The sequence below is a fragment of the Tachyglossus aculeatus genome, chromosome 13 (assembly GCF_015852505.1).
Source record: "Tachyglossus aculeatus isolate mTacAcu1 chromosome 13, mTacAcu1.pri, whole genome shotgun sequence".
Taxonomy (NCBI): Eukaryota; Metazoa; Chordata; class Mammalia; order Monotremata; family Tachyglossidae; genus Tachyglossus; species Tachyglossus aculeatus.
In genome coordinates, this window is record NC_052078.1 from 20,572,370 (window position 1) to 20,595,657 (window position 23,288).

The window sequence follows — 23,288 nt, forward strand, 5'->3', positions numbered from 1 at the left end:
GGGCCGGGATTTGAACCCATGACCTCCGACTCCAAAGCCCGTGCTCTTTCCACTGAGCCACGCTGCTTCTCCAATGAGAGAGAAGGGTGGGACCTGTCTGATCGCCAGCTAGGGCAAAGGGTGGACAGCAGTGAAGGCTTCCCCACAAAGTAAAATTTCCCACATTGTTGCGGAACCTGGCTCCGCAGCGGATACAGCACGGATCTGGGGGTCAGAAGGACCAAGGTTCTAATCCTGGCTCCGTCGCTTGTCTTCTGTAAAACCTTAGGCAAGTCACTTCACTTCTCTATGCCTCAGTTACCTCATCTGTACAATGGGGATTAATACTGTGAGCCCCATATGGGACAGGGACTGAGTCCAACCTGAATAGCTTGTTTCTTCTCCAGGCTTAGTACAGTGCTTGGCACGTAGTAAGCACTTAGCAAATGCCATTTAACCACAAAAAAAGGAGGTACTAAGGCAATATTGTTGTTGATGCTGGGGGGAAGAGGGGCAAGCTGTGAGCACAGTGGGGGTCCCTGCTTTAAACCAGGCCTGTGCCCAAGAGTGTCTGAGCCTGTATATATGTATATATGGTTGTACATATTTATTACTCTGTTTATTTATTTATTTATTTATTTTACTTGTACATTTCTATCCTATTTATTTTATTTTGTTGGTATGTTTGGTTCTGTTCTCTGTCTCCCCCTCTTAGACTGTGAGCCCACTGTTGGGTAGGGACTGTCTCTATGTGTTGCCAATTTGTACTTCCCAAGCGCTTAGTACAGTGCTCTGCACATAGTAAGCACTCAATAAATACGATTGATTGATTGATTGAACCTGGTCTTGGCCACGGAGTGACAGAGAGATACTTTTGAATACTGAGATTCATGGTTGGGCATACACGGTTACAGAGACTATGAAGCCCACAGTGAGCTCCCTTTGAGGACGTAGTATAAATAAATCCACGGTGTCTGGTTTTTTTTTTTCCTATTTTCACTTCCCTTTTTTTTCGTGGCTCTGCTGATAATCTTAGAGGAAACAGGCTGTTAACATTAAATACACGATTACAATGTTAGCTAGCAAACTGTCCGGTGTTTATATTGCCATACTGTTTGGGCTGAATAATATCCAGATGTACACCTGCACTGATCCCAAAGACTTTCTAAAGGGTTTTTACATGACTGATACAGATTATGTTTACTCAGGAAGATTGGCTCTGTTACAGCAGAAGATATGAAAAATAATAGAATTTTTGCTTTAGTGAGGAACTTCGAAATACATGCATAAATACATGTTCTAAATACATAGTGAGAGGTAGCGTGGCTCAGTGGAAAGAGCACAGGCTTGGGAGTCAGAGGTCATGGGTTCTAATCCAGGGTCCGCCGCTTGTCAGCTGTGTGACTTTGGGCAACTCACTTAACTTCTCTGTGCCTCAGTTACCTCATCTGTAAAATGGGGATTAAGATTGTGAGCCCCACTTGGGACAACCTGATCACCTTGTATCCTCCCAGCGCTTAGAACAGTGCTTTGCACATAGTAAGCGCTTAACAAATACCATTATTATTATTATTATTATTAGGTGTAATTGAAATAATGTACTACATTAAATCATTTAATTTGCAGTAAGCACATTTAAGAGAAAAGGAGGCTCTCATTTACCATTTAAATGAGATCTGTCCACCAGGTAAATTATTTTTCACAAGTATCCAGTTCAGTGAGTGCTCTGCATACAGTAGGCACTCAAAAATGCTGTTGTTGATGAAGGTGTTTAAGGTGAAAGTCAAAGGAATTACATTATTACAGTATTTAAAGAATAGAAAAGCACCATGGCATAGTGGGTAGAGCACGGGACTGGGAGTCAGAAGGACCTGGGTTCTAATTCTGACTCTGCCATGTGTCTGCTATGTGACCTGGGGGGAATCACTTAACTTCTCTGTGCCTCAGTTACCTCATCTGTAAAATGGGGATTCAATCCTACTCTCTCCTACTTAGACCTGTGAGCCTCATATGGGACCGCGACTGTGTCCAACCTGATTAACTTGTATCTTCTACCCCAGCACTTAAAGCAATGCTTGGCATATAGTAAGCACTTAACAAGTACCCTAGTTATTATTATTATAACTACATGAAGAGGGCTACATTGCTCTCACTAGGGCACACTTCATTTTATAGTTCACATAATGCCTAGAACAGACACAATACCCAACAGTGTGTATTCCAAGCCCTGTTAAAATTCGCATCTCCTCCAGATGCCTTCTCTGACTAATCTCTCAATCAATCAATCAATCGTATTTATTGAGTGCTTACTGTGTGCAGAACACTGTACTAAGCGCTTGGAAAGTACAAGCTGGCAACATATAGAGACAGTCCCTACCCAACAGTGGGCTCACAGTCTAAAAGGGGGAGACAGAGAAAAAAACCAAACATACTAAGAAAATAAAATAGAATAGATATGTACAAGTAAAATAGAGTAATAACTATGTACAAACATATATACATACACACACACACACACACACACACACACACAAACACACCCCAGCCCGTCCGATTAATGACAATAGAAATAAGCTTGACTCTGTGCCAAGCACCAAACCAAACGCCAGCGTAGACACGGCATAAGCAGATAATAATAATAATAATGGCATTTCTTAAGCGCTTACCACATGCAAGCACTGTTCTAAGCACTGGGGTAGATACAAGGTAATCAAGTTTCCCAGATGGGGCCCACAGTCTTAATCCCCATTTCACAGACGAGGTAACTGAGGCACAGAGCAGTGACTTGCCCAAAGTGAGGGACAACGGCACTAGAGGCCGGGGCTGTGAGTATTCTTCAGGAGACGCAATGGGCTTTATAACAGTTGGAAAGCTGCCAGTCGAGTTTAATTTCAGTGAGGCAAGTCACTCCGATCATGCCTTCCTGGAAGCCGACTAAAGAAGGAACAAAATAATCTGATTCAGATTCATCAAAACACACTCAGACACTTTACTCTCATCTCCCCCACCCTATTTACCTCCCTACTGTGTCACCTACGCACTTGATTCCTTACCTTTCGAAATCCTTATGCTTTCACTCCGCCCCCACTCCCACTTCCATACCTATCTTGGTACCCAGTTGCTTCCCCTACCTGTAATTTATTTTAGTATTTTGTCTCCCCTTCCTAGCTTGATCCTTGAGGACAGGGTTCATGTCTACCAACTCTATTGTACTCTCCAAAGTGTTTAGAACAATGCTCTGTGCAGAGAAAGTGCTCAATAAATACCACTGATCGATTGATTATCCCAGCTTTGGAAACCTTCTCCATTACCAATGATATATTAAAGATCTTAAACATTTAAATGGAAAGTACAATATGAAATATAAGCTCTTATGAGAGAAAGGAGTGACGAGTGAAGCTTCACTCTTCAAATTCTGGGGAAAAAAATGTGATCATTATTGTTGTCAGAGTCTGACATTTCTCTTCACAATCAATTTCATTTGCATTTTCTCATTATAAAGTATACTGTTTTCATGTTGCTTCCTTTATTTCTCATTATCACCTCTACTTCTACTTATTCTTTAAATGGCTGTTGTTTGCACTTGCCAGCCAACTGACCACCTAGAGATCAGCATGTTTAATCCAGAGAAAGAGGAATGTGAGCAGCTGACAAAACAAAATGATGGTTTCAAGGGAAGGAGGACTGGATTCAACCTAACATGCTAGAGCAAAGTTGAAACTTCCATTCCTAGAAGGGCAAACAATATAGTCCATGTGCACAGATTTAAAGGAAAAAAATGAACTTGCTTTAGTCTCCATGAGATCACCAGTCTTCTAAAGTGATTGAACAATTATTTTAATTTTTTATGGTGTTCGTTAAGCACAAAGCACTGTTCTAAGCACTGGGGTAGATAAAGCTATTCAGGTTGGACACAGTCCCTGTCCCACATGGGTCTCACGATCTTAATCCCCATTTTATAGATGAGGTAAGTGAGGCACGGCAAGTGAAGTGATTTTCCCAAGATCACCCAGAAGACAAGTGGCAGAGCCGGGTTTAGAGCCCAGGGCCTTCTGATTCCCAGTCCCTTGCACTATCCTCTAGGCTTTGCTGCTTCCCAGCTAACCACTTCTTTAGCTGCCTCTCTTTCATGTAAATTTGGATGGGGAAATTTACTGGAAGCAGAAAGGGGGGACTTGAAGACCAAACCTGATATATGGTTGAGGACATGAAAACCTTTTACTGTTTGGAAATAATGAATGAATCCTTGTATGTGGAGAAAAACCAAGCTACTATTTGCACAAAGTGGACAAGGCCATGGGAAATTTACCCCATGATTCTGGCAATGGACTTTCCCAGATTCTGAAGATGAACCTGCAGCCCACCTTCCTACTCCCTCCATACCCATGCAAGCAGGAAAGCATCATGGTCTAGTGGACAGAGTACGGGCTTAGAGTCAGAAGGACCTGGGTTCTAATCCTGGCTCCGCCAATTGTCTGCTGCGTGACCTAGGGCAAGTCACTTAAATTCTCTGGCCTCAGTTGCCTCATCTGTAAAGTGGGGATTAACACTGTGAGCTCTATGTGGGACAGGGACTGTGTCCAATCTGATTAGCTAGTATCTACCCCAGTGCTTAGTACAGTGCCTGGCACATAGAAAGCTTAACAAATACCGTCAAAAAATAAAAGTGGTCTTAGCTAGATGCTCTCCACAGGGTGCTCGGTGAGCATGGGGAGCTAAACCCCATTGTCAGGAACTCTTGACTTAAGCCACTCTGACAGAGGAGAGAATCATAGGCAACAAGATGACCACTCTTACCTTGTGTAATAGGGTGGTGGTAGTAATGTTAATAATTGTGGTATTTGTTAAGCGCTTACTATGTGCCAGGCACCGTACTAAGTACTGGGGTGGATACAAGTAAATAGGGTTGAACACAGTCCCTGTCCCACATGGGACTCACAGTCTCAATCCCCATTTTACAGAGACTGAGCCCCCTCCTTCCTCTCCCCCTCCCCATCCCCCCGCCCTACCTCCTTCCCCTCCCCACAGCACCTATATATATGTTTGTACAGATTTATTACTCTATTTTACTTGTACATATTTACTATTCTATTTATTTTATTAATACGTTTTGTTTTGTTGTGTCTCCCCCTTCTAGACTGTGAGCCCGCTGTTGGGTAGGGACTGTCTCTATATGTTGCCAACTTGTACTTCCCAAGCAAGGGACCGTCTCTATATGTTGCCAACTTGTACTTCCCAAGCACTTAGTACAGTGCTCTGCACACAGTAAGCACTCAATAAATACGATTGAATGAATGAATACATGAGGGAACTGAGGCACAGATAAGTAAAATGCCCAAAGTCACAGTCACACAGCGGACAAGTGGAAGAGCCAGGATTGGAATCTAGGTCCTTCTGACTCCAGGCCCATAAGAGTAGTAGCAGTAGTACTAGTAATAGTATTTATTGAGCACCCACAGGTACAATGCACTTTACTCTGTCCTTGGGAAGATATAACAGAAGCAAGAGGCAAGTTCCCTGCAGGGACTGGGGAATGGTCTCATGTCTGGTGGTCTCAGGGAACAGGCAGCCTTGACAGCCTACTTCAGGGATGCTCAACACGCACCACTCCCTGCACAGGAAACAGTCAGTTCTCCCTGGGGATTTTCTCTGCACTTAGGAGCCTCCCGATGGCCTGCTGGACAGGTTGGGATAGGCTCAATGTGTCTTAAGGCCCACTAGATCATTCATTCAATTGTATTTATTAAGCGCCTACTGTGTGCAGAGCACTGTACTAAGCACTTGGAAAGTACAATTCGGCAACATGTAGAGACAGTCCCTACCCAACAACGGGCTCACAGTCTAGAAGGGGGATATAGACAGCAAAACAGTACAAGTAGATAGGTGTCAATACCATCAAAATAAATGGAATTATAGATATACCCACAAGGGTTCTATATCCTTAGGCCACAGCTAAGGCCACACACGGGGTGTTGAGTTTGGCCAACATTTCATAGGTGGGCTGGTCTCATTTCTCTTTGTTTCCATCAAAAGCGATAGATTTTCAGTAGCCGAGTTGATTTCAGGGGGACAAAACAACTCAATTTCAAAATCACAGTGAAATGCTGAGTGTAAGAAAATGGTCAGTGGTACGCAGAAAAGTTTTGTCAACAGTTGGGCTAAGGCAGTTATCTAGGTCATTCAAACCAAAGTCAGTTTTAGGCTTGGATTAGCTCCATAGTCCTCTTCCAACCCCCTTACCCCAAATCCTCAAACTCAGGTTTGCCTGGGAAAACCCAACTTTGGTAGAGTGATTTGAGGCTTAAATTCATCCCAGTTCATTTTCTTTTCAGAGTGAAGAAAAACAGGAAAGAGAAGGAAAATTAGCACATGAAAAACGTGACACGAAGCTGTATCGCAGGTTTCCAGAGAGAAGTTTTATGAAGGTACAGTTTCATAAGATATTCAGATTCTTACAACAGAAAATTCAGGGACTGATGACCCTCTAGCTATGCAACACGAGTCATCGATAATCTCCCTTTCTTTCCAATGTAACCCATCTTTAAAAGTCCAAAAGCAAAATCATGCAACTGTTATACAATCCTGTATGTATGTATTAACACTCTGTGCCGCATTTGCTCTCTCCCCCCAAAAAATAGAGTCACGAGGAACAAAGAGCACTGCAAGATGAACTGGAAAAGCTCAACAGGAAGTTAGAGAAAGAGAAAAAGTCCATTGAAAGGTTTGGACCCCAATTCTCTTTTCAAGAAACTTCTCTGAACCTAGTCAAACAACTTAACAAATTTCAAACTGAATTTCAGGCTTAGAAATCAAGCTGACCTGTCAAGCAAAATATGGCAAAAGAAATTCTATATTCTCCAGAACAGGTACAGTGTTCCCAACTCAGGTTGGCTCAGTGTTATTTGTGAAAGTATCTCATTAAAGTAATCTTGAAGGAGTTAAGAGCACAGTATTGTTTCCTCCTACATACTAATGCCATATTAGTTCATAATAGGCTGTCTTGTTTGCTTTGACTATGAAAAGCAAAAAAATTGAACTAGAACAGATTATAAGTCAGTGATATTTACAGTTCTCTGCACACAGTACGAGCTCAATAAATACAACTGAATTAATGAATGAATGGAGTAATTACTGTGTGTGCAGAGCATTGTACTAAACTCTTGGGAGAGCACAGTACAACGGAGTCAGTAGACACACTCCCTGTCCAAAAGGAGCTTGCAGAATATAGGGGGAAACAGATATTAAAATAAATCACATTTCAGCTTTGGGGCAGAGGGTGGAGTGAATATCAAGTACTTAGAGGGTACAGATCCAATTGCATAGGTGAAACATAGGGGAGAGGGAATAGGAAAATGAGGGCTTAGTCAGGGAAGGCCTCTTGGAGGAGATGTGATTTTAATAAGGCTTTGAAGATGGTGAGAGTGGGGATCTTTCAGATGTGAGAGGGGAGGGAATTCCTGGGCAGAGGAAGGATGTGGGGAAGGAGTTGCTGACATCACCAAGATTTCAATGTTTTCATAGCGCTGAAAAGTCAATTTTACACATTGGTTTCTGAGTAACTCACAGTTAAGTCAGAATTACCCCCTTAAATGATCACAGAATCACTAAAAATTTAGGGAAAGTTATTTTTACATTTTCAGTTACATTTTTATTGTACTCTCTTTTCAGTCTGCATGCCCTCAAGGATGAGATGTTTCTTAGGCACACTTTGCAACGTCAGTTGGCAGTGATTCCAGAGACATCCTTCAATTACTCCGTATGTAGATTAAATGAGTGTGTTTATTTGTCATTATCGTGATTTGCTTTATTGGGGGTTCTGGGTGTGCTCTGAGAATTGTTTCAGTGAATTTAAAGTTTACTGCTGATGTATGAGAAAATATATTCTTGTTTTCCAAGGAAAATACGGAATAATCTCATTCTGTAGATGTTTAATAATAAGAATTGTGGTGTTTTTGAAGTATTTAGTGTGTGCTCAGTTCAGTCCTAAGCACTGGGTTAGATATAATGCAATCAGGTCAAACACAGTCCTTGTACTATGTGGGGCTCCCAGTCTAAATAGGAGGGAGAATAGATATTTAATTCCCATTTTCCAGCTGAGGAAACTGAGGCACAGAGAAGTTAAGTGACTTGCTCAAGGTCACACAGCAGGCAAGTAATGAATAGAATAGAATACATATCTATTCTATTTATCCATTTATTTTATTTTGTTAGTATGTCTGGTTTTGTTCTCTGTCTCCCCCTTTTAGACTGTAAGCCCACTGTTGGGTAGGGACTGTCTCTATATGTTGCCAATTTGTACTTCCCAAGCGCTTAGTACAGTGCTCTGCACACAGTAAGCGCTCAATAAATACGATTGATGATGATGATGAAGTAATGGAGCCACGTTTAGAACCCCACTCTCCTGACTCTCAGGTTTATGCTTCTTTCCACTAGGCCACGCTGCTTCTCCAATTTAATTTGATAATTTCAGAATCTGACCTAGATGAACAACAGTATATGGCCACCAGCTCATGGCCTTTCTTAAATTGTTTCCTCCCAAACAGTGAGAATCAGCTTTTTCGAGCAGGATATTGTTGCTGGATCTGCAGAGGAATAATTTTCCCTTAGAAAAATTCATAAGGGGCTCAAATCTACACAGAGCAAAGCTAGCATTAAACGCCAGTCTATCATTAGGGGTAGGGTGCCCTGCCGAAAGGAACAACCTTTCTGAAGCTTCCAGTCCTGCTTTGAAGGCCCAGAAACCACCAAATAGCACATCTGCTTCACTGGCAGAGATAACAGCAGTGTTTCCTTCCCTAGTCCTCCATCCTCAGGGAAGCCTGGAAACTATAAGAAACACTTAATCTTAATCCCCATTTTACAGATGAGGGAACTGAGGCCCAGAAAAGTGAAGTGATGTTAGCTTGGCCCCATCTCAGAGCATGCCCTGAGACACCAGCACCTTTGGGGGAAATAGCTACAGCAGCAGGGGCAGTGCCAATGGTTTTCCTGGCATTAGCCCAGTGGTGCCATTAGTCACTGCCAGAGGAAGGCTGAAATAGCTGAGCTTCCATCTTGAAATTCCCGTTTCTCCCAGTCAAGCATTCCAATAGCCACTGTATTGGGCAGTGGACAAGGAGCAGGTTTTAAGCACCCCAGCACCTGTCCTAATACCAAGTACTGCGTTTGTACTTGGGCACAATCAGACAAAACCTGCTTATTTGCCAAGACTTGAAAACTGGTCATGACCAAATAGTCCTGGATCGTATGGCATCTTATCAAGTATCAAATCTTGAAATTTTGCATTTCCTTTAGTCTGATTGTTCCAACAATTACTCTTGTTGCAGCATCGTTAACAAACAGTTCCCTCCTATTTAGGCTGTGAGCACCATGTGGGTCAGGGACTGTGTCCAATAGGATTATTTTGTATCTACCCCAGTGCTTAGTACAATGTTTGGCACAGAGTTAACACTTAACAAATACTGTAATGATAATGTTTACTCTTCATCCTTTTACAAAAAGTGAATTAAGGGACACAAATTAAATTCATGCATTATAAAGATTTTAATCAGAGTGTTTTTTCCTTAAAACCAATATCCTATTTTTCTTCGTGGTAATAAAGATGCCCAAAAGCCTGTCAGATATTTGAAGTCCAAAGACTAATTTGTTGGTACAGCAGTGATGGAGTTGTGATTGACTAAAAACTCTTGCTCTTTATAAGCTAGAGAAACGGTGTGGCCTAGTGGAAAAAGCACAGGCCTGGAAGTCAGAAGAGGACCTGGGAGCTAATGCCGCTCTGCCACTTGTCTGCTTTGTGAGACCTTGGGCAAGCCACTTAACTTCTCTGTGCCCCAGTTTCCTCATCTGTAAAATGGAGATTCAATTCCAGTTCTCCCCCTTACTTAGACTGTGAGCCCCATGTGGGAAAGGGATTGTGTCTATTCTGATTATCCTGTACTTACCTCAGTGCTTGGCACTAAATTAAGAGCTTAAGAAATACCACAGTTATTATTTGGTGGTGGCGAATATTCCAGTTCAAAGGAAACGCTTATCCTCTGGCTACAGATGAACAAAATGAATAGTAATAATAATAATAATAATAATAATAATAATAATAATGGCATTTATTAAGTGCTTACTATGTGCAAAGCACTGTTCTAAGCGCTGCGGTGGTTACAAGGTGATCAGGTTGTCTCACGGGGGGCTCACAATCTTAATCCCCATTTTACAGATGAGGTAACTGAGGCCCAGAGAAGTTATGTGACTTGCCCAAAGTCACACAGCTGACAATTGGCAGAGCCGGGATTTGAACCCATGACCACCGACTCCAAAGCCCGGTTCTTTCCATTGAGCCATGAATAGTACTAAAATCCTCCTGTTCTCAGCTACCTGAGCCCATCGTGCAAGGCTCCAACTCCTATTTACAAAGTTTGCTCATCTTCATACTTTGCCTTGATATCTCAATATGCTTGTCACAAACTCTGTTTCTTCCAGAAAGATCTTCCTTTATACATAACACCCTCATCAACTCAGGTGGATATTGCTACAGAGAACCCATCATGTCCTTCCGTTTTGGTATGTCCCTTTTCTCTGCCCCAACATTTCTGATATCACTGACCAGTACCTATGTATAGCCTCAGTAAGAAAATGTTCCTTCTTAGCCTGACACAGATGCCCAAGGTCCTCCCGTGGAAGGGGAAGAGATTGATGGGATCCCATCTGAAGCAGAGAACGTGCCGGCCTGCAATGATGGTAAGGATTTCTGTTAGTATCATGAATGTGCTCAAAAGAGAACTTACAAATAGGAACCAGCCTCTCAGGCCTAGGAGTCGAAATGATCTGGGTTCTAATCCAGCTCTGCTACGTGTCTACTGTGTGACCTTGGGCAAGTCACTTGAACTTCTCTGTACCTCAATCACCTCATCTGTAAGATAGGGATTAAGTAAGACTGGGAGCCCAGTGTGGGACAAGGATTGGGTCTAACCTGATTACCCCAGCTCTTAGAATAGTGCTTGGAAGATGGGGATAAGACCGTGAGCCCCATATGAGATAGGGACTGTGTCCAACCTGATGAGCTTGTATCTACCCCAGCGCTTAGAACAGTGCTTGGCACATACTAAGTGCTTAACAAGTACAATTATTACTATTATCATTATTATTTTACTCACTGCTTCTTCAGCATCTAAAAACAGAGTCAGGACTGCCTGGAAAACAGGCTTGGAGCCAGCGGGTTTCTAAGGCCTGCTTGTTCTCCCTGATGGTTGCAATGGGCCCCGCTGCCTCCCCACCTACTCTCCCTCTGACATACACCCAGTGTAGCAATTAGCTAAAGAAGATGAGAAGCAGTGTGGCCTAGTGGAAAGAGCATGGGCCTTGGAGACAGGGGACCTGAGTTCTAATCCCAGCTCCATCACTTATCGGCTGGGTGACCACAGGCAAGTCACTTCATTTCTCTGTGCCTCAGTTTCCTCATCTGTATAATGGGGGTTAAAACTGTGATCCCCATGAGGGACATGGATTGTGACCAACCTGATTACCTCATATCTACTCCAGCGGTTAGTACAGTGCCTGGCACATGCTAAGTGCTTAACAAATACCGTAAAAAAAGATGACAGTTGACTATCCCTGCCCCACTGCCCACACCTTCTTCAGGGCCTGTGGCTTGGGTCAGAGTAGTGGAGGGGACACACTAGTAAATGCGACCGGACAATCCTCTGAAAGAGGGATGCTCCTGCTTTTAACCCTTTTGGCCTTGAGTTTCGATAGCAGAGAGAAACAGTGTGGCCTCGTGGAAAGACCATGGGCCTGGGCGTCAGAGGACCTGGGTTCTAATCTCTGGGGCAAGTCACTTCACTACTCTGTGCGTTTCAGTTACCTCATCAGTAAAATGGGGATTAACACTGTGAGCTCCATGTGGAACATGGACTGTTTCTAACCTGATGATCTTGTATCTACCCCAGGGCTTAGAACAGTGCCTGGCACATAGTGAGCACTTAACAAATGCCAAAAAAAAAATAACAACTGCATGTATATTGGTGGAAAATGAACCCCACAATACATCCACATTTTCCAGCAACGTAGCTCGGTTGCACTATGTGGCATGCCTATACAAGGTTAACTAAGTAATAGAAAAGAAACAGCCATAGAGTATAAACTTCCTAGGGGTTAAGAATCATGTTTGTTTAACTTGTTCTGTGGAGGAGTACATATGTGTGTGTATCCATCATTCCAGCTCAGAAATTGCACTAACGGCAGAGAGATTCTTTGTGTGTGCGTGTGTGTGTGTGTGTGTGTGTGTGTGCCTTTTCTCTCCAATGCAAGTATTTGTTCTAGTTGAAATTGATTTTATATATATATATATAAGAAAAACAGAATTTTAGTACAGTTATCTTTTGGATGCTCAGTCAATCAATAGCATTCAGTACATGTCTGCTGGGTGCAGAGCATTCTACTTGGAGCTGGGGAAGCACAGTAGAATTAGTGGACATGATACCTGGCCTTCAAAGTACTCAAAGTCTAGCAAAGAGCAGCCGTAGTTCACTAGCATTTTTTTAGAGAATGTTACATTGTCCCTTCTGAAAAATCTTTGGGGATAATAATGAAGGTGTATTGTACCTGGGAAGAGCTGGTGGATCATGGCCACCTTTTTTTGGATCCTCTTTCTTCTCCTTCTCTTCCTCTTCTTCTTAATCTCTTCCTCATCACACTTGGCCTTTTCTTTGTCTCCTCTTCCTCCTCCTTGTGTCTCCTGCTTCTTCTCCTCCTTCTCCTTTGCCTCCTTCTCTTTCTCCTATATCCTGCAACTCCCTCTCCTCTTCCTTCTCCATTGTTTCCTCTTCCTTATCTCCTTCCTCCTTTTTCTCATTTTCTCCCTTCTCCCTTGTCTCCTCCTCCTCCAACTTTCTTCCTTCTTCTCCTCCTCATTCTCTACCTCTACCTCTTCATTCTCATCCAAAATGTGAACTTGAGACTCACTTCACTTCAGTCTCCCCTGAGGAAATCAGAAAAAATAACTTCCTCTTCCCCTTCCTAATTGGATATTTGGGGCCAGTTTAGCAGAACATGGGGAGGGCTGTAAGCTTCTTAGAAGTCAGGTAATTGTGTGTTTGAGGGGAGAAAGAGTACCAGGGAATCATCAAATAGTGAATCTACAAAGGATACCAAAAAAGTGGGTTTTTTTCTTGCTGTCTTGCCCACTGTGAGTTTAGCCTTTACACTGATGATTTTTTAGATTGTGAGCCTCCTTCGGGTCAGGGGCCCCGTCTAATTCCCACCTGTGTGTCTTTCACAGTGTTCAGTACACCACTCAGTACACAATAAGCGCTTAACAAATGCTAATACCACTACACTGATGAGGTTGAGTTCCTGCTCTAAGTGTTCCCTGGCACTCCCACACTTCGCACATGTAACGGTCTTGGCTTTCAGCACCATGGATACTCACCCCCCTTAGCACGTTATTCCTTCAGCCAAACACAAAGACAACCCATAGCCCCAGGCCCAGTGGATATGCCGTCAAGAATTAAAACCCAGCTCACAGAACTTAGACTATCCTTCGCAGTTTGTTGGGAAATAGCATCTGTAGCTATTCATTTTAATGTCTGCCTCCCCTTCTAGACTGTAAGCTCATTGTGGGCAGGAACGTGACTGCTAATTTCTCTTGTATTGTACTCTCCCAAGCACTTAGAACAGTGCTCTGTTCATTGTAGGCGCTCAATAAGTACCACTGATTGATTGATTGATAGCTCCAGGCCAGTTCTCTCAGGCCATCTGCTAATCAGTTCGGAGGAGCAAATGTAACTTTCTCTTCCCCGGGAACCTTAAAGAATCCACCCTATTTCTGGTGGAATTGAATGATCATATTTGTACATATTTATTACTCTATTTATTTATTTATTTTACTTGTACATATCTATTCTATTTATTTTATTTTGTTGGTATGTTTGGTTTTGTTCTCTGTCTCCCCCTTTTAGACTGTGAGCCCACTGTTGGGTAGGGACTGTCTCTATGTGTTGCCAATTTGTACTTCCCAAGCGCTTAGTACAGTGCTCTGCACATAGTAAGCGCTCAATAAATACGATTGATGATGATGATGATGATCAAAACCACAAGGAAGATTGTACCCCAATACAGAGGCCTGCATCTTAAGCTCACAGTAACTCTTTAATATTTTATCTGCCTTTATTTGTGGGGAAAAATGGTCTCACAACTCCTTGAGGTCTCTTTCATAAATGTGCATCGTGAAATGGACAACACTCCTGGTAAAAACCAGGATTTCCCAATTGGAAACTTAACTTCTTCCTCGGGCATGTGTTATTATCAACTCATGCTGATATGCTCAAAGGGCAACAAATCTTTTAAAACACAGAATTCTGAAATGAAAGGATCAGTACAGATGTACAGTTTCATGAATGGTCTCGTGTTCTTTGATAATGAAATATATTTTCATAAAAGAAACTTGTACATATGCAATTTCTTGAGTCCCAGAAATTCAGTCCCAGACTATGTATTCTGACCTCATTTCTCATACTATTTCAGGCACATTGGCTAGAAACGGCTTGATAATTAAGCTCAGAGTATAATTTTTAGACTTCAGTTATCCAGACTACTTGCATACATAGATGCAGAGGTTAAAAATGATATTAAACACGTTGTCAAATTTTAAACAAACTTATGCGTGAGAAGGTAGTTTACAGGAAAAAGAGATTAAGCAAATAAATTATTAAATGTAGAATTTACAAAGAGTAATGACAAGATGAAAGAAAGTGCTATTAGCAGAAATGCAAAGCAATTTGGTAAGGAAGAGCTAACCTAAGACTTTGTAACATTATTAATTTTGTTTGCTAATTAGTCATGATAAAATTTAGCATCTAAGCCTCCCATTGTATGATACACAGGGCAACTGATTTTATGTACTCAAGAAGACTTTCTCACAGCCCTGTAATTGGCTGCTATTGACTTTGTAATCTCTAGAAATGTTCTTAATGAGCACAAAAGACACGAATCTCAGAGATAAAACCTCAAAGTAACAGTGACTCTTTTCCTGGCTTGTCAGTAAGAGAAAGTTCAAACATAAATATCTGATGCACAGGAGGAACTAGTATTAAAGGCCTAGATTACATTGTGTTTTAACCCTCCCGAGATAATCCAGGAAAAAACCAGTTAAGGGATGTGTTGTTCTTTCTTATTAAGAATTCAAAAGAACAGAATCAATGACTCTGTAAAACTTTTATTTTCACTCCCAATGAGTAGAATTCCATGGCAATTTAAAATTGGAATTTTTTTTCTGAAATCAGTATATTTTCTAATAGAAAATGCAGCCATTTGTTGCTCATGGAGTCTTACAAATTGAGCTGCAGCACTGATGACTGTTTCAGGTTAAAAGTGCTGCTTAAGGATGGAAAAATTAAAATCTAGATGACCCTGTCAAAAATATGTGGAAAGCATAAATTAGGGACTTCAATCTGTTTATTGCTCAGGAAAGCAATACAGCGTAGTGGAAAGAACCCAGGGGACCTGGATTCTAATTCCGGCTCTCCTGCTTGTTTGCTCTATGACCCTGGGCAAGTCATTTAATAATAATAATAATGTTGCTATTTGTTAAGCGCTTACTATATGCCAAGCATTGTTCTAAGTGCTAGGGTAGATACAACGTGGGGTTGTCCCACGTCTTCACCCCATTTTACAGATGTAACTGAGGCATAGAGAAGTTAAACAGCTTGCCCAAGGTCACAGAGTGACAAGTGGCGGAGCCGGTATTAGCACCCACGTCCTCCGACTCTTCAGCCCTGGCTCTTTCCACTAAAGCCAGGCTGTTTCTCTAATGTAATTAAGTAATGTAAGGCGCTTTGGTAGTGAAAGCACCACCTAGAAACACAGGGATTAAGCGCTTAGTACAGTGCTCTGCACACAACAAGCGCTCAGTAAATACAATTGAATGAAAGAATGTATGAACTAAAGACGACTGAATGAGTGGCTGCCGGGTGGTAAGGCCGTGTTCTTCATTTTTCTCCTCTGTAAAATGAGCATTAAATACCTGTACTCCCTCCAGCTCAGACGCTGAGCCTATGTAAGACAGGAGTAGCATCCAACCTGAAGGTCTTGTATCTACTCCAGCACTTAGTACAATGCTTGGAACATTAAAAAGCGCTGAACAAATCCCACAGTTATTAGTAAATGTAGTCCAAGAACCCTTCAGCTAGAACTTGCATTATTAGGAGAGGGTTGACTGTGCCGTAATGCAGTTATTGCATCCAAATAATATCAGGAGCAGGGTTGTAAAATGATTCATAAAGGCCATCAGGGAAAGCAGGGCTTGATTCTGCCAGGGTAGATGGGAGTCTTGGGAAGAAGGAGACCTTAACCCTTCCAGATCACTGGGCCTCCAAAGCCCTGGATTCAGGTTATCATGCCGTGCCTCTCGTGGTGTAAGCCAGTTTCTGCTCCCGAGAGCAGAGCCCGGGCCCAGAGGGTTGCAGACACAGTATTCATTGTGCAGAGCAGGGTACTGAGCAGTTAGGAGAGGACAACAGAATGATTAGACATGATCCCTGCCTTCAAGGAGCTTACAGTCTATTGAAAGGGGCAGACACTTGAATAAATTGGGAGGTATTACTGTATTAGCATTACTGGGAAATTTTAGTAAGCTGAAATGAACAGCAGGCAGCACAGCACTGTTTAGAAAGCGGTACTAAACTGAATAAAAAACTCAGCTTGGAGTTCTAACGACCAGTTTTAGCTCCTGCTGGATTATAGTGGGGAAATCACCAGATTCCTTTTATCCATCTGAAAACTGGGAGATACCTACCTTGCTTCCTAGGAGTTGTGGGGAAAAAAAAAAAGAAAATCTGGTGCTTTGATGTTTGAGTTATTATTCAGATTAATTGTTCATAGATAGAGACATCCTTTGGGAATTAGAAAATTACAAGCATAATAGGAAGTCATTTCCAATTTTTTAAAAGTGGTTCATTAATTCACAAAAGACAATATCTCTGGTGATGTTTTTAATAAACATCTGAAATAGTCATGCCTCTGTGAGAGCCACACTTAGCACTTCAATGTCCTTCCAAACTATTCATCCTTTGTTAGTTTAGGAACAGATTTCCAGATTTGGAAAGTGACAGATATCAACTTAAGCAATTTGGCAAAGTCAGTATTAGCAATATGCAACTGTATTCATTATTGGTGGGGAAAGCAAAGAATAAAAGCAGGAGTCTGGTCCTGAGGATGAAAAGCTTGATTTCTACTACTCAAAGACAGCTGCTTGTTTTTAAAAGTAAGAGAACCCAAACTTAAGTCAAATTGTGCATTTTATAGAACACCCCCAATGCTGACCATTTTCACCTGTTTAAAAAAGTAGCTTGTAAGGTATATAAGCCTTTAAACTCAAGTATTAAATCCCATGCAAACATGGCTTGAAGGTCGAAGAGGAATAGGTTGGTAGTCAGTTGGAAGTGAAAGCCAACAGCCATCATGAGGATAAAAACTGGGGGTGCATCTGGCAGACTGACCTATTAAATGATTAGTCCCTGCAATTCTGCCTCTCTGCAAATTTCACCCAGAGAAAGGGCCCGATTAGAAACACTTGCTTCCTCCTTACCCATCTCTGCTCTCTGTCCTCCTCCCTGCTCTCTGCTACCTTTGGCACCACCCCATTTAATCCTCCCCCTCCCCGTGCCCCACAAACTCACCTAATATTCAGATTCCTGTTCATCTTCCACAAAGAGCCATAAAGCTCAAGAGACTTTTCAGGGCACGGAGCAGATCTTATCGTGTCTCGCAGACTATCTTGAGAGGGGTACCTTTCTAAACTCATTGTATGCAGGGATTGAATCTACCAACTCTGTTGTATGTACTCTCCCAAGCACTTAGTACAGTGCTGTGCACACAATAAGCATTCAATAAATACTACTCATGAGGATGATGATAACATCCCCAAATGATAAGGCAGGAAATACCTCAGGGGGAACTGTATAAAGAATATATTTTACTCACGACCTTTCTCCTGATCTAGAGAGCAAATCCGTTTCCTAGGATCACAGAGAAAGTTTATCTTCTCTACAAACTTAAGTTCCAGGGCTAACAAGGCATGCTGCAGGAATAGGAGGAGATTTTACATGTAATGGCACCCAGATAAACTCCCCAAAGCACATCCAGTCCTTTATTAACCACACACCAACTGTGACCAATTTGGTTTATTACTCGGCTCAAGAGTTTGAACCGAGATTACCCAGCTTAAATTAATTAAAGAAACACTGGATGAACTTGAACTATTTGTCAGGCCCTGAAGACTTTACTGGGTAAGATACCAAGTGACAGCAACAGTTCTCTAGTTTGTCTGTGTGATACAAAAGCACTCGCTTGTCTTTCAGCTCTGTTGCTATTGCCATTGTGCCTGATGATGGCAGAAGTTAAAGTAACTCAGTAGCAGAATGGCAGAGACCTATAAAATCCATAGGTTTTGTTTTTGGGGGGTGGGGGGGAGATGAGAAAAATCTGCCTTTCCCATGAACCAGTTTTTCAGTTTTACTTGGCTCTACAGACCTTCTTCAGGAGTCCTGAAGGAGGAAATTGAGGGGAAAAAAAATATAAAATAGAATTCCTATTAAATATTAATCGAACCATCATTCTCGATATAACATCGCACAAGTCAAATGATATATGTGTCTTTGGATGCTTCCCTGAAAAAACACAAGGTTGGGAAGTTGCCTTGTTTATTCTCTAAACAAGCCCCTGGGTCTCCCCTAATTATACTCCATAGGAATGTAGAGCTCGGAGGCACAATGACAGCATCTCATTGCAACATTAGTGATAACTTTATCAATGGTATGTGACACAAGATGACACCGGACCATAAAACATGTTCCCTGCATATGTGTCCACAAACCGGACAGATAAACCAGGAAAGGACGCTAAAGTTCTAGTCTGACGTATATCCATTTGTTTTCCGGAACCTCATTTTACATCCTTTAACTTATTCTCATTTGCCAAGAGCCCGAAACTCTTAGGAATTAATGATAAAAATCACACTTAACGTTACTAGTGGCTCTTTACGTGGAATTTTTCATTCCAACTTTGCCATTAAAATAGAAAGGGCTTTTAGTCGTGGCTATACAAGCATAATAAATCGTATATGTTTGTGATACTGAATGAATCTTGCCCATATGCTGCCCTGCAAAGCTACATGAATGAAGCATTTACCAAATCAGGCCCACCACATTAAACAGAAAAACAATCTTTATTCATGGTAACTTATCAGTTTCAATTAATCAACCCTAACAATGGAAATTCTGATGTGTTCAAGCAACTTGAAAGCAATAGGTCATCTCCAGGGCAGCCATGTTGTGTCTTTGTGCCTATGGTTTCTAACAAAGCAACATCTCCAATAAATATACATACATATACATACATATACGTGGATGGGGCTACACATAAATGTTGCCCGTGAGCCTGGGGCGCAACGTGCTAAGACGAGCGCGGGCATATTGTTTTTGTTTATTTTCATCCGGCAAAATGGAACTGTTTTCCTTGGGGTATTACTTTTTGAGCCCTGAAGATTAAACAAAGGAAAAGAAATTTCCATTGGATGACCATCCTTTCAGTGTCTGTGCTGCTATGTGAATAGCATTGTGCAAACCATTCCAATGGTATTGAAAAGGGGTAACCATTGGTTTGATTTGGTTACACGGTTTCGCAAAGAGCTCCCTCCCACTGCCTTAGGGTCTGTGAAAGGTCTGTGACCTGTTTAGAACTGCCAAGTGAAATGTCATGTCGCCCCTCCCAAATGGGAGTATCTGCATTCATTTGATCAGTATAAAAAATGATTGGGGATGGCGAGATCAGTGCTTTTGAATTGCAATTTATAGCAGTTTACAAAAATGCACATTGTTGGAAAAGAAAACATGGAAGTGTTGCTTTCTAAATTGCATTACCTGTGAAATGTCATTAGTCTTTTAAGGAGGCTTACATCCTATTTTTTTTTATTATTTAAGAGAGTTACTTAAGGAAAATCAGAAGTTCGGAGGTCGAGGTGACTCGGCATTGGACGGTTAGCGGGGATTTGAGTTTTAACCTCAGGGTTTGGAAGGGGTCTGGCTCCTGGGCGCATCCTTAGCGGAAACACATGTTCTTAGAGCTCCCACCGGATGGGGAAGACTGCGTTGGCGGAGACGGCAGCGGAGTCTCGTTTCCAGTTTAGAGAGGGGTGTCCTGTGGCTAAGGCAGGGCTTTCCCTGCTGGTTTCCGGTTCCTAAGCCTGCAGCCATCCACTTTAAACTCCTGCTCGAGGCCTTCAGGGTCCCTTCCTCCACCCAGCTTCACCACCACATCCAATGGGAAGCCCGATCGCTGGTTGGTCTGACTTTCCAGGCAAGAACAGACACGGCCCTTCCAAGGTGGTCGGCTCCTGGCTGGAACATCAGAAAGCCAAGCACCATTCCTGGTTGCTAAATGTGCCCAGTCCAGGTGGCCACCAACCCGAGGCAGTGTGGGCCGCTGGGTGCGGGGCTTGTTCCTAGCGCCTAGGCTGCCCAGGAGACTCGCTGGAGCTACTATTTTTATCATTATCATCATTATCATCATTGCTACATTATCATATTTGTTAAGCTTTCACTCTGTGCCAGGCGCTCTCCTAAGCTCTGGGCTACGTCCAAGTTAATCAGGTCAAACACAGTCCCTCCCACCTGGAGGCTCACAGTCCAAGTAGGAGGGAGTTTGGGAGGAGCCCAGTCAGTCAACCAGAGGTATCTGTTGAGCACTTACTGTGCGCAGAGAACTATACTAAGCACTCGGGAGGGTACAATAGACACTAGGTAATGGTAGATGTGACCCCTGCCCTTCAGGAGCTTACAGTCTAGTGGAGGCTAGCACAGAGGCACAGCTGGACTGTCCCAGCTACTTCCCAGCTGCCTCCAGACACGAAGATGAAACTTGGTTTCTCCTAGGGATGAGGAGATGGGCTTGTTGACCCTTTGGCTCCGGGCATGTGGTTTCTGCAGGGGCTGGGGAGCGTGGGGGCCAGTGTGGCTCAGGGCCTAGCGTGGGTACTTTCCCAGCCCACACCCTCGCCCCCCGCTCCACGAAAGACCACAGAACCGGACAAGAATCAACCCCATGGGCAATGGACCTACCCCAGGGCTTTTCTGGGCCTAAGGAGTGAGGTGGGGGGCAGGAGGAGAAGGAGAAGGAGGGTAAAGACTGGGTCCCGGGCCTTTCCGAGTGTTATAGCGGCGTCCAGCACGGGGCCCGGGTCTCACTGTCCCCCCCCCCGTCTGTCCCTTTTGCAGGGAGCCTGCCGGGGCCGGGCCCGGAAGAAATGGATGGCAGTGAGGGCTCAGGACTCGCCCCTCCCGCCCCGAGCCCCGACCCGTGCCCCGGGTCGGGACCAGAGGGAGCGATGGACACATCCAAAGGGCGGGCCGAGGGGGCAGGGAGGGAGGAGGAGGAGGAGGAGCCGTCGTCTGGACCACCGACCCCGCCCTGACCGGCTTCGCGGTGGGACCCAACGTGTGCCCTGCCCCGGGGCGGGGGGGCAATAAAGAAGGCCACGGGCCTCTTTGGGGAATCCTCTTAGAATCGTGCTCCCTGGCGCCGTCTACACCGCCCACCCCCAGGGGCAGTGGGAAGGAGAAGCCGCGTGGCTCAGTGGAAAGAGCCCGGGCTTTGGAGCCAGAGGTCAGGGGTTCGAATCCCGGCTCCGCCACATGTCTGCTGTGTGACCTCGGGCAAGTCACCTCACTTCTCTGGGCCTCAGTTACCTCATTTGTAAAATGGGGGTGAAGTCTGTGAGCCCCCCGTGGGACAACCTGATCCCCTTGTAACCTCCCCGGCGCTTAGAACAGTGCTGGCCCACTGTTGGGTAGGGACTGTCTCTATATGCTGCCAATTTGTACTTCCCAAGCGCTTAGTACAGTGCTCTGCACACAGTAAGCGCTCGATAAATACGATTGATCATGATGCTTTGCACATAGTAAGCGCTTAATAAATGCCATCATCATCCTCAAGGAGGAGGGACCGGCAGTAACGCCAGGGAGGCCGAAAAGGCCGGCTCCTGGGCTTACTTGGGCCTTCCCCCATCTCCTGCCCCCGCAGTCGCACCTTCAGGTGGGGAGAGACCCAGATGGCCTGGGCCTTTGGCACAAAATGACTTTTTGGGGGTCAGGGGTGGCACCACCAATCCGCTGGGCGAGCCGGGCCGGGCCCTGCGTGCGTAAAGGCGCTCCGGATCCCGGAGCCGGCTCGGCTGAGGAGGGGCCGGTCCTCTTTATTGGGGGGGGGGTGGATTGGGGGGGGGGAAAGGGGGTAAGGGGGGGTCCTGCCCTGTCCCCCAGTCCTGCCCTCGTCCGCTCCGAGGTCCCGTCGGTGCGCTGCGGGCCGGGCCCCGAGCGCCGAGCCCATCCATCAGTGCGTAAAAGCAGCCGCACCACCGCAGGGGGAGAAAAGACGCCTTATTCTCGGGCCCAGGCCACGGTGGCACAGGGTGGCCCCGCGTTATTCGAGCCTCATCTCCTATGCACTATATACCACCGCCTCCGTGGGTTGTTGCCCTAGAAACTCGCTCTCAATCCCCCGCTATATATCAACACCTCGTTCTAGCAGTCCCCGGCTGAATTACAGTGACACAGTTTGGCTCTTCTTTCAGATTTCCTCCCATCGGTTTGGCCAAAGAAAGGAATTTTTTCTCCTTTAGAAATGAATTGGCTTAATTAGTAAGTAGATTAATGGCAATTGCTGGTGAGTTGGTTTCCAGCAGAGTTTCACCAGAGAGGGTTAATCGGAGTCAGGGCTGGAATCTTTCCCAGAACTGGCGGCCAGCCACGGCTGTCGGGCGGCGGCAGGGCCGGCCCCGGGGGGAAGGGGAGCGGGGTCTCCGGGCGGCCCGGACCCGTCGAGGGGAGGGGGGGGGGTCCCGTGGGTAGCCCCCCACCACGAGGACCGGAACCGCCAGCGGAATTGGGGGTCCAAGCCGTCGAATCCCCCCGGGGAGGGGGAAGGAAAGGGGTCCCGGCGCCTCCGGGGACGTCACCCCGGGCCCCCTCGCCCAAGCCGGTCCTGCAAACGCAACGCCGCGCTTTCCCCCTTATTTTTCTCTCCCTCGCTCCTTTTTTTCTTTCCATAGCGATAAAAACGCATTCATAGTTTCACTCGCAGCTGCATTGGTCTTGCGGGAGGGGTGGGGGGACGGAGCCGGCGGCGGTGGGGTGGGGGGAGAGAGAAAAATCCTGCTGAGAAATGCATATAATAGGAAAAAGGGGGGAAAAAAAACACACACACAAAACGGGTCGGCTGGGCGGCGGCGTAATTAATGCCAGAAAGGGCTGAAGCCGGTTTCGTAG

The 23,288-nt window shown here is 44.4% G+C and overlaps 1 protein-coding gene across 1 annotated transcript in view; it reads left to right on the forward strand.

Moving 5' to 3' along the window:
- C13H10orf67 (chromosome 13 C10orf67 homolog) overlaps window positions 1-21,492 on the forward strand; it is a 60,882-nt gene extending 39,390 nt beyond the window's left edge. Inside the window, exons 10-16 of the mRNA XM_038755947.1 lie at window positions 6,312-6,404; window positions 6,618-6,700; window positions 6,780-6,845; window positions 7,648-7,735; window positions 10,453-10,533; window positions 10,620-10,710; window positions 21,240-21,492. Of these exons, the coding sequence (XP_038611875.1) occupies window positions 6,312-6,404; window positions 6,618-6,700; window positions 6,780-6,845; window positions 7,648-7,735; window positions 10,453-10,533; window positions 10,620-10,710; window positions 21,240-21,436 (699 nt within the window). The 3' untranslated portion in view covers window positions 21,437-21,492. The remainder of the gene's footprint in view (window positions 1-6,311; window positions 6,405-6,617; window positions 6,701-6,779; window positions 6,846-7,647; window positions 7,736-10,452; window positions 10,534-10,619; window positions 10,711-21,239) is intronic.
- The last annotated feature ends 1,796 nt before the right edge of the window (window positions 21,493-23,288 follow it).